At 37.2% G+C, this 12,237-nt stretch overlaps 1 protein-coding gene across 10 annotated transcripts in view; it reads left to right on the top strand.

Moving 5' to 3' along the window:
- PTPRD (protein tyrosine phosphatase receptor type D) overlaps positions 1-11,922 on the top strand; it is a 1,630,925-nt gene extending 1,619,003 nt beyond the window's left edge. For all 10 annotated transcript variants that reach the window (XM_070051957.1, XM_070051959.1, XM_070051976.1 and 7 more), the window contains 3 exons: positions 2,953-3,107; positions 6,302-6,437; positions 8,257-11,922. In XM_070051957.1, the coding sequence (XP_069908058.1) occupies positions 2,953-3,107; positions 6,302-6,437; positions 8,257-8,325 (360 nt within the window). In that variant the 3' untranslated portion in view covers positions 8,326-11,922. The remainder of the gene's footprint in view (positions 1-2,952; positions 3,108-6,301; positions 6,438-8,256) is intronic.
- The last annotated feature ends 315 nt before the right edge of the window (positions 11,923-12,237 follow it).

The following is a 12,237-nucleotide window of genomic DNA, read 5'->3' as shown; positions in this document are numbered from 1 at the left end:
TATATATATAAAAGAGAAGCTTATCCTCTGTCTGGCATGCATTCTCAAACCCAGGTTTGGCTTCCATTCAAACATAACATCTGGCAGCTCAACTTTTGGGATGCACTTGGTGAGTGTTTGTTCTGGGAAGCATTTACTGATTGGTTGGCTGTGCTTACAGTCACCTTCTCAGCTCATTCTCTTTGGAGCTTTTTTGACTTCTTCATTACTTGAGGCTGTAAATATGTTGTTTTGCAAAGCCCTTTAGGTCATGTGGACTGGGAGGTTAATTTGGTATGATTTTAAAACTGCAGAGCAAATGGCATTCTTTAGAAGAATCTGACAAGCTTTGCACATTCTAATTTGATTCCTGGCATGGTTTATTCCTCCATGTACTAAAGTGTCTGCCCATGAGAGCAGTGCACCCATAACCCTTGTTGGCTAATTTTCATTCTGCATTTCTTATCTAGATTGCTGAATCCAAGGTTCAGCTCTGATGTAAGATATTCTCTGCATAAAGTTTAATATATTTGCCTTTTGGCTACTTTCAAACCATGTTTACAAATACATCTTGGGGAGAAAGGGTCAGTTCAAAGCCCTGCTATGTTTTGGAAATGTCCCCACGGGTGGGTTGAATAAAACTCCAGGGTAAAGCTATTTACTTGATCCACTGTTTTTTTCTGGAAGAAGCTTTCCCAAATTCATGTTCAGAGATTGTCTGCTAATCCCTAAAGCCTGGCCCTGGCTGTTGACCTAAAGTGAAAAAGAAAGTGGTTAGCAGGAGGGCTGGCCCAGGTGACAGACCTGCTAATCCCAGAAAATCTAAAGTATTAACTACCCTGAAGGTTAGTGTTCTCAAGGCAGTAGTTAAGTCCCTGGGTCTTATGTTTGGGTTGAGGAAGCAAGAATGCCTTGGTGACTCACTATATTGTTAAAAACTAAAAAATAATAATAAAATCATGGCCTTTCAGAATTTGAAAATAGGTATAAGGGAGAAAATTTTAAATGCTTTATAAGTAAGCTCAGCAAGTATTTCAGATGATAAAAATTAGAAGGAAGGCTTCACCAATGGCAGAGACACCTTTACCTCTCTTTGCATTCCTAAATTAAATCCAGTTCACCATAAGTGAAAGAAAGATTGAAACAGGAACTTGCTCACTTGTGTCCCTGAGATTATATATATATATATATATATATATACACATATACACACACACACACACACACATATATATATATATATATAATTTTAGCTACCACAGCACTTGCTGCTTGTGCTCCTGGGGTGTTTCTAATCTCAACTTTCCAGTTTAGAAAGCAAGTTGCTCCTTGAAAATACAGTCTTATTAAACAGGTAACCTTTAAACATAGTCAAGTGGTCTGTCCTCCAAATAGTAAGGGTTTGTGCACATGACCTCTTTTTGCTATTAAAAGCCACTGTGGTCAAAAATGAAATCCCAAGGACATTTAGAGGAGAAAAATCTGCATTACCTGGCTTCTGGCTTTGCTTCTTGTGCTTTCCAAACCTTTTGCAGAAACATAGAGAAGTAAATCATGCTTCTATGGTAACCCTCCACGAGTTAGTTATAGGGCCATGTGGTTACTGGTGGGTTTCCCAGTGTTCCGACCGAGCTGGTGTGATCTTCCTGTTTTTACCTCCATCCCCAAATGATTTCAGTGAAGAATCCACCCTGTACTTGTGGGAGCTACCAAGCTAGTTGGTTTGTGCCCACCTCAAGTTCAGTTATTTGCTCTTCTCCATATGACCGAATGAGAAAGATTGCATCTCTGTCTACTTACCCAGAATCCTCAGAATATGTATGTCTGCTTTCAAAAGAAATTTAATGGGAACATAGGTATTAACAGAAATGGAAAGGCAGTCCAAGTTGAAGTCTCTTCAAGTGGAAGGAGCCACCTGGGAACAGGGCCCCTTCAAGTAGGATCAGTCTCTCCACTTTTGAAAGAGTTTGAGTTATCTCTTCTTAGATGAACCAGAGGGGGAAGTTGATGGGCATAATTGTTATTTCTGCTTCTGTAAACAGAGCATCCCTTCAGCTCTTATTGTGCTTCCAGAAATATCATAAACTCCAGAAGGAATCAGAAGTGTTTAGTATCTTCTTTTCAAGCCACTTGTACTTCATGAGTCAGAGCAATTTTGCCTAATCGCTTTAGGAAACACTCTTCTCACATCTGGTTTGTGTTCCTTCTGCCTTTTGGTTTCTTTGTATGAAGCCCCCCACATCCTTCCTAATTCCTGTGCTCCACCAAGAGGAGTCCTCTTTCAGAAAAGGGCATTTATTTGCTGATAATCTCTTTGATATACTTGAGGGGTGTCTACTTCCTGCTTATGACCATAGTCACATGGGACACATGTGTCTCCTCTGTTGGCTAAAAATTGTATGTATGCCTCTGAGACATGTGGGCATCTAGGTTAACAGCAACTATCCAGTTTCTGTCAGATCTTCTGAATGTCACATTTGTCATCTGACAGTGCTAGAAATATGTAAGCAGAGCAGATAACAGATTGTTAAGACAGTAGCAAAACCTCTGGTCTGTATGGCATGTCTGGATACTCCTTTCAGTAGTAAGAATTTATTGAGCTCTACATTGTTTAACATGGAGTATATATTTTTCTTGTAGGAAACCATGTAGGCATAGTGTTTTGATCTCAAATTTTGGGTCTTGGGTCATTTGCTAAAACAGGAGCTGCATTGACTACTCACTATCTGAAGTGTAGGTTTTTAACTGGGCATTGTGAGAGGAAGTACATTTATGATTTAGGTGCATGTGAATGCAAATACGTGAATAGCAGATAAAATACCCATATAGCTATGTTTGCTGTTAAACGTGCCCCTAACCTCTTCTGCCCTTTTTATTTTTGGGAAAAAATTATGATTGTTCTTGTGGTCTGTGTGCCTGCTGAATCCTCCTGGCACCCTCCTTTGTGGCTGGTATGTGGCTTTCCATCTAAAGGACGGCCAGTCCCGAACAGTGAGGCAGTTCCAGTTCACTGACTGGCCAGAACAAGGAGTGCCAAAATCTGGAGAAGGATTTATTGACTTCATCGGCCAAGTTCATAAAACAAAAGAGCAGTTTGGCCAAGATGGACCCATTTCAGTCCATTGCAGGTGAGTTCAAGATCAAGAGTGTTAAGTTTCCATTTGTGATTTATGCAATGATAACTCTGAAAATTTGTGTTGTTGCCTATTCATTGCCTATATAGGCTTATTGAAGCACATCTGCTTTAAATGAAACTTTGTTCTCAGAATTATATGGTGAAACTTAAAGGATTCACTTAACTTCTTTACCATAAAATTAAAATAAGCATAGAGAGATTTTCATCACCCCACTATATCTATCCTAAGAAAAATAAAACAAAACAAAATAGTAGCTTTTCTTGCCAATTTTACCTTAATAGGAGTTGTTGGTGCATTCCTTACTAATAATTTGCTCTGTTAATCATTTCCGACTTGCCTTGATTTCATAGCATTGCACTGATAACTATCTTTCTGCATCTTTCTCCTATGTTTGTCTTCTTGAGCAAACCATAAATAGCTATCAAGAGTTAATGACAATACTAATTCTTGCCAGCCAATAAGTGATTAGAATGATACCACAGATAAAAATGCAATTTGCTTGAAAATTGTCGCCATATCAGAAAATGAAGCACCTTAAAGTTAATTATTTTCAATAGTTTATAGAACGTTTTATAATTCAAGTCATTGAAGTTAATAGGAAGAACAAGCAAATGGTTTAGACATTCACTATCAAGTCTGTACTTTTGAAACTTACTTTGCAAAAACCTCATAGCAAAAGGAATTTGGCTACTTTTGTTTAAGCTAAAAATTTTATGATGAAACCAGTTTGACATCTCAGTTTCCAATCTTACAAGCAAAATCTTGAGACAGTTTATTTAAATTTTTTTTACTCCAATGCTTAAATATATAGTTTTTAATGACAGACTGTGTGAAAGTTCCAAAACAGGAAAAATCTTAGACCTTGGCTTAATCTGTGTCTTAGTCCCAGTTCTGCTATTAAGAAACTCCACGAAAATTGGAAAAAGTCTCTAGACCCCAATTTTTTCAGCTGATCTCTAAAACACTTTCTAGTACACTTTGTTTCTCAGCCATGGTATATTATGTGAGAAACAGACATTTTGTGTTGACTTGGAAAAAGTCCTCCATACAACCAAAGAACATATAAGAGATAATACACGGACTCATATTCAAAGTGGATGGACTATATTAGGCTTGGATTACCTGGATATTTAACTTTGCATGTAACTGTTCTGAATGCTAATTTAAGCCTTCTCTGGCATTTGCCATAAGGAAAAGGATTGTATTTAACTTAATGTACATTATAAGCTTTTAACCATTCCCATAAATACATAAGTATTTCTGTGTAGATTACTTACCACTTTTGTTCTCACAAAATGATTTTAACATCTCTTCAAAGAAACACTATGGCAAGTTTTTCACTTAAGACTAGATATGTCCTCTTATCTAGAACTGTCCTGAACATAGCACTTCCTTTATTTACATTTTAATGAATTAACATGATAAAGTAAATAAATGTAGACGTTATAAGGCCAAATCTGTTGTTTTCTTTGAAAGGACTTAGTAGAAAGCCAGAAACACTGCATTTTGTTGCATCTGACCAGGCAAATCAAAACAATAGACTCTGGAGTACCTGGACCATTCAACAAAAGGGTCATAAATCACAGTCCTTCAGGACTGAGAGAGATTTTCAAGGTTGAAAAGGGACCTTCAAGGTCATCGGCTGCATCTTCACAGAAGCTGTGACTGCTGCCCGTGGATTTTAAAGCCTTGCTTCCCATTTTCTGTTTTAGGCTCTTCAGAAATCACAGTTTAAAAAGGGACACACTATTTATACATGCCTGTCAGCTACATCCCCAAGTAAATGAATCCATCCATTTTCTACAGCCTTTGCCCAAGCGTTACACATGCCATTTAATTAGGATCCAAAATTGTAGGGATTTTTCAGATTATATTCACTGTTTTTCTCATTACCTAAACCTCCAGATGCTCTCCTACTTCTTAAGTGCACCAGGACTATGAATTAATTTTCTTTCTTGCTGCTGTGAAGATTCTGGAATTATCTTTAAAAAGTAAAAATAACAGAGAGGAACTCAAAACCTTGCTAACATGGTGAGAGGAATCCTGGAGTTTCAGCTACTGATCATCTAAAAGTAGTAGATAAGTGTACAGATCAGTGGCTCGCAACTTTTTTTTTTTTTTTTTTTTTTTTTTTGATTAGAGACAACTTTGATAGCCTGCTGAAAATTACATTTCAGGAAACAGGGAAAAAAATACAGTTACAGAAGCCATACATATATTTACAGGATTTTCACAGGCCCTCCCAAAGATTTAAGTGAAACATCTCATGTCAAAAAAACCTTGTTAGAGAATCTCTTTGCTCAGGTCAGAGCCGTGGTTCACTTGGCTAATCCTCCACCTGTGGTGCTGGCACCCTGGGTTCTAGTCCTGGCTGGGACTCTGGATTCTGTCCCGATTGCTCCTCTTCCAGGCCAGCTCTCTGCTGTGGCCCGGGAGTGCAGTGGAGGATGGCCCAAGTGCTTGGGCCCTGCACCCCATAGGAGACCAGGAGAAGCACCTGGCTCCTGGCTTCGTATCAGCGCGGTACGCCGGCCGCAGCGGCCATTGGAGGGTGAACCAACGGCAAAAGGAAGACCTTTCTCTCTCTCTCTCTCTCTCTCTCTCTCTCTCTCTCTCTCTCTCTCAGTGTCTAACTCTGCCTTCTCTTTGCTCAAATCACAACAGCTGTCACTATTTGACTAGTCTGGGTATCTTGCATATATGTTTAAGAGGTGTAATGCCCTGCATGGATTTTAAGTGACTGAAAGGAGAGAGTAATGCACAGTAGAAGTTACAGTTGCTCAGTTCATTTCAATCTGTTCAGAATGATTCTGTGCTTTTAAATTGTTCAGTAGGAAAGGTCTGCATTTCAGGGTCCGCATGACTACTATAAGCCTTTATTTTACTTACCTTTTCTTTTAGCCATTTACTTTACAATATATTTTGGTTTCCTGGTCTTTCCAGAATGGCATATATCCCCAATTGAAAAGTCATTTGACTTTATAAGACTTAATCCGAATCGCTCCACATTCATTCTCACATGTTATTACAACACACCACCCAAGATTCATCATTTTGTGAACTCGGTATCACACTTTCCTGGACACTGGAATGTGGAAGCTGGTGGCAGAACAGCCACCTCCGAACACATTAGCCAGGACTATGAGTTGCTCCTTTCATTAACTTTACCTTTGTGATTGTGGCAGTGCGGGTGTTGGAAGAACCGGAGTCTTCATCACACTCAGCATTGTCTTGGAAAGAATGAGATATGAAGGAGTTGTAGATATCTTCCAGACTGTCAAAATGTTAAGAACACAACGGCCAGCCATGGTACAGACTGAGGTGAGAAAAATCTCTATGAGGTCATCACATTGCTTGAACCTAAGTTTTACTAACCAGAATCTCACAGTCCAGGGACTCCCCACACCACATGCAAAGTACAACAAGATATGGTGGGAAAAGCATTGAATCCTTTAGTAGTTTTGAACCTCATATTCCTCCTCAATTGTGTGACATTATCAATATCTTAGTTTTGTGGAAGTGATGTAATATTATATGTTAGGTTGAACTCAGGAAATTGTCACTATGTGACCATTTATGTCCTATAAAATAGCAAATTGTTAAAATTCATTATATTCATATTAACATAAAGTGCATATTTATATATAAATAAATAAAACACTGTGTCTGCCACATGCTGTACCCTCAGCCCATTTTACATCTTTATTCTCTCTTTGTAAATCTACAGAAATATCAAGTGCTGTATATTGCATTTTTTAACAATGGTACTTTTAAATTTGGGGGTCCTACATAAACCTTTCTATGCCAATGCTTGATAAAGAAATTTAGATATTTCCCAGCATAATATGAGCTAGTGATGTAGCCAGTCTGGCCTATTGACTGTTCATTTCTTAGGATGAGTGATACTGTTTATGTTCCTCAAACAGCCACTAAATTATATAATTTACATGTGTTGCTAAATACATCATTCACAGTATCTTCCAGACTTTGATTTCAAAATAGTACAAGCCTTTGGCTTGCAGTGCTCAAAACATTATGTCAGCCTGACATACTTAATGGGTGTTGGGGGTGACAGAGGGAAATTGGACGTTTAAAAACCCTTAACATTTAGCCAAGCAACTTACTGTGACAAGACGGGAAAGCAAACTCTATTTATTTTGTATTACCATTTTTATTGTGGAGGAATGCACATTTAGCAAAATAGAAACTATCTACTTTCAGCCCCATTGGCTACTGAAGATAAGTTTCTCTTATGGGGAAAATCCTACTTTTCGCATCCCTATAGTTAACCTGTAAATTGTAATTTTGCCATCTTTCCAACAATGCTCCAATTTGTTCCAATATGACAGCATTCTTCCTTGTCTGAAAAAGGCATGTTTCATACTGTTTTATTTTAGTATGAGCCTTTGTAGAACAGACAACTAACAAATTCACACTGAATTTGGCCAAATGGCACAAGTATTTTTGGATGTGGACAACCAATCTTGTGATGCCATTTTCAGACATAAAAAGCTGGAAAATCCAGCACCTTGAGTCACTGGCTTTGTGTGTCTGATGTTTCTCAGATGCTACCTTCGGCTACCTCTGTCACTTACAAATGAACATCAGAAATAAGAGTAAGCCTCATTACCAGCAAGGATCTGCTGTCCAATCATATTTTTTTAGATTCAAACTCTGTTATTCATAGCCCAGAAAATAAGTAAATTCAGATTTTCTTCAAGACGGTTTGTATCAGTCTTTCCTAAATATACAAACTAAGAATTAGTTATCACGAATAAGCAGATAATTATAAACAATGACTGCAGGAAGTAAGGAGTTTGCATATTCAGTTGGTGATAATTATTGATGTGTCTTGGAAAAGATTTCACACTCGTCTGGAAGATAATGTTCACTGGAGCTGGCACTATGTGGAGTTAGGAGACTATTTTAGTCAAATTGATTAGTGAAGTTACTAAACACTCCATGTGGCTGATTGTTCTTTGTTTGCCATAACTGATTGATCATTGGATCGAACTGATTGACAGGGGTAGTAATTTTGTCCCCATAGATGTCCCTTTGTTTTCCAATATTGACTTTTATTTTTCTACTAAGATATGCTCATAGTCTCTTCCCTTCTCTCCCCATGTCTTGTCTCTTGCAGGATCAGTATCAGTTTTGCTATCGAGCCGCACTAGAGTACCTGGGCAGCTTTGATCACTATGCAACGTAGAAACCCTTGACCCATTCTGGATTTTTACTGCAGGCCCTTCAGTATCCATGGAGTCTCTTCTGAGCCATACAGGGCACTTGAGAAGTCCTTCTTAACTTCTAGCTAACAACCACATAGTGGGACTATTACACACAAAACAAATGAAAAACAAACTATTCCAGGTGGACCAAGAATCCAGTTTAATAATCTAACCTGAAAAAATATTACAGAGAATCCTGACTTATGGGGCATCTGAAGGATTTTATCTACAGATACCTCAAGGATTCAAAACAAAGGGAAGAAGAAATCACAGCAAAGAACCACCATCTTGTTCAGGATTGCTTGATAGATGCAAGACGTTTGCTGGTGTGGCTTCTCTCAGACAAATGGACTGTGCTTTGGCATCGCCCCTTCCCACCATATGCTCATAATAACATTTTAGGAAGAAACGGGGTGGGGGGGAGGGAATGTTTAAAAAGAAAGTCCTTGGTTTAGTTTTTTAGTATTGTAAAGATACTGCTGACCTGTGCTTCATTTCTAACTGTGTAAACTTTTTTTTAACAAAATGTATCATTCGATAAAGTGGATTTTAAAAAAAAGTTACATAATTCTTCATTTTTTTATTTCCAAATTGTAGGTTTTTTTAAGCTGTAGAACTGTTATCTGTAATTTCTTGCTGTAGAAATATCAAATAATTTGAAACTTTGCACATTTTTGTGCAATACACTTAATCTACGTTATTGATTTGTCACATATTACTTTTACATTTCTGTTCAGTTTTGGGTTAGTGAGAAAGTACCCATTCTTGTCAGACAATTTTGTTTTGTTTTGTTTTGGGAATCAACAGGGAGGCGCAAAGTATAAAGTTGCTGCTAACATATATACATATATATCCATATTTTATGAGGGTGTCTATGTATATATAGACAGTATGTCCACTCCAAAAGATAGATACAGCTGTCATTTTAGTTCTCCCATGATTTAGTTTTTTAAAGGTAGAAAAGCTATTATACTCATGTTTTTCAATTTTTTCTTAATTTTATGAGACATGGATATTTCTTAATATCACAGAACTTTAATTTTTCAAAGGGAAATGAGGAATGCACATCAGTGATTGCCAAACCTCACCCCCTAATTTCCTACCCCATTGCCCTCCACCCACCTGGTCCTTTCACAAATACTGTTTTCTTCACCAGGCTTCCAACAAAATTCAATATTTCTAAACACTCTAGTGCAATAAAAATTATTGAATATCTAAGAGGTGTGCATGTGGGAAAGGTCAGTGCATATCCCTTTAGGAGGGGAGAATGTTGTAATATATCAGCTATCAAGTCGTTTTTAAAAAGTGTATTCAATCGTATATTGTCTATAGTATGTGCTATGAAATTTGCATTTATGATATGTAACAGGGGCAAAGCCAAACTCATGTTACTCTGTTCAGTCAGAATCATTTTGTGGCATACAGCATTCCTGGGAAGTGCTGTACTTTGTTTTGCTTTGGTTTTAGTTTTGCATTTAGAGTGCCTTATAATTGATGCCTATTTTAATAGCATTTCTTTTTACCTTTTGGTTCATGTTTCCATTAGTTGTTCATTTTCTGTTACTCTTTCAATTAAAGCATTATCTGTTTACCACATGTACAAAAACTCTTTGAATAATATGCATTCCTAGTTTTCAGCCAAGTAGAAGATGGTAGTGATTTTACCAGCCCAAAGCACTTGGATAATCAGGGCCCTTTTTCCTTTCATAACTGTCAACATCAGGAAAAGCTACTTGTTTTATTTATAATCCCTTCCAAATCTACTCGGGAACATGCAGTAACTGCACCAAACTTATTTTAGTAGCAAACATCATTGGCAATTTAGAATGGATTCGCTATTCCATTAGGATTTTTCTAAAAGGCCAGATAAACAATATATATCTCCGACATGATTCTTCCACCATAATTTCTCTAGGAAGCCATGAATGATGGCATGAGCTTGCCACGTCCCACATGATTTTAAAGAACGTTCAAAAACTCCATGGAACTCTAAAAGCATTTTGGTATAGATATGATACTTTGGTTTAATTTTTGCTTCATGGATATTCTGCATGAAAGGATTTTTGTTTTCATGTTTTCCCATCACTAGCAGAATGAAATCCAAGAGACCAAACACTTGCAAGCATCATATTTGAGCACTTTTATAAAAAAAAATAAAAAGAAAAAAAAAGAAAAAAGCTATATAATTCTTAAAAAAAAAAGTATCTAGAAGGCTACCTCAGAATGAGACTCTCTAATCTACATCAGAACCAGAGAAGAATGTGCACTATGTGGGTCTGTTATTGTTTTCTTTCAGTTTGTATCTTTTGGAGATTTATCCAAGTGCCAGATTACTCAGTGCTGTAATTTTCTTTAATGAAACAAAGGGGGTCAGACAGACATTGCATCAACCAGACATGCCATGTTGGACATGTAGACTCGGATGGAGTATTGCACACCAAAACGACTGACCAATGAGCAGTTTGTCTCCCTGAAACAAACACTGCCCATTTGGTAAAAGGGAAGGACGGCACTAATCACCAGAAGGAAACGAATGGGATGCATACCATAGACGAATGAGGCGGAGACTATTCCAAAAATCTCACTGTTCAGGAGCTGTTCCTAGAACTAACTCCCTTACTGTCATTGATGTGCATTCCACTCTATATTTTTCTGTACAACCATTCAATTTTTAATTTCCCAGGTAAACATCTTTATCTGTCATTTCAATAACCTTTCCGGTTTCCGATTATTTTCATCGCCATAACCAGTACGGTGCTATTATTTACCTATGTATGTGTAGTTATGTATAATTTTGTAATTAGTTACAATGGTAAAAAAATCAAAATATATAAAAAGTGATTTGTACAGAACTTTATTTTAGCTCTTTTTTAAAAATGATTTGCATGGTTAGACAACGGCGAGGACAGCCAGGGGAGGGAAGGGCCTCTAGGGAGCTTTGCACTTTCTATACCTTTGTACTATGCACTGCCCTATTGATTCTACACCCAATAATGTTATTACTTGAACCCATCTGTAAGAAACTGCTTCAGAAATTCATTTATGTGTATGTAAATAACACAATATAGAAACAGGAAAGGAAAAAATCTGCAGTAATGCACATTTTTTTTCTTTCCTGTTTGTCTTCATTTTGCTTTGTTTTTATCCTTTATCCACTTTATTTTGAATTCCCTGTTCATTTTCCTTTTGGGGTTTTGATTTCCTTTTTGGTTCATGAGTGCCCTGATACTCCAGCAGAGATCAGAAGGCTACAGATCCATCCTATCCATCCGTTACGTGGCTTTGCCATCCAAGCTTGGAGTGTCTTTACAAAGATAACAGTTGTGTTCTTTGCTCTCGTTTTGGATGCATAGACTGAAAAACTTAAAAAAAAATAACTTGTAAAATGGCTTGTTAAAAAAATACAATTACCTCTAATTAGTAGTACGCGTAAATGTTTTACAGAATGAAAGGCGTGCTTTTTATTTTCTTACTTCGTTACATTGGTGGCGAAAGAAGTCTGTATGAAAATCAGTTCTTTGCTGACACAAGTTCCATTTGTTACAAATGAATTCTAATAAAAATGTCAGTGTTATGCAGCCCCGGTCCTTTGTTTTTGTCCACTCAAGCACTTGGTTTTGAACTGTCCATACGTTCTGTCTTCTGTTCTGCTTATCTACTTAGTTCCTTTGTGCTAATAGTAATTCTTCCTGAGATACTGTTTACAAGGGCCTACCTTGAGGTAAGTGGTTTTCATTATTAAGCAAACCAAGGCACAGAGAAATAGTTTGCACAAGTTCACCTATCAAAGAGGCATTGGTTTAGTTCATATTAATTATCTTAGGCAATCACTATGTGGAGATGACTACAAAATAAAACAATCACATTATCTATATAAAAATTGTCAACTACTT

Source organism: Oryctolagus cuniculus, chromosome 1 (genome assembly GCF_964237555.1).
Source record: "Oryctolagus cuniculus chromosome 1, mOryCun1.1, whole genome shotgun sequence".
Taxonomy (NCBI): domain Eukaryota; kingdom Metazoa; phylum Chordata; class Mammalia; order Lagomorpha; family Leporidae; genus Oryctolagus; species Oryctolagus cuniculus.
The sequence above is the reverse complement of the archived record's forward strand: the minus strand, read 5'-3'. Positions and strand labels throughout refer to the sequence as shown.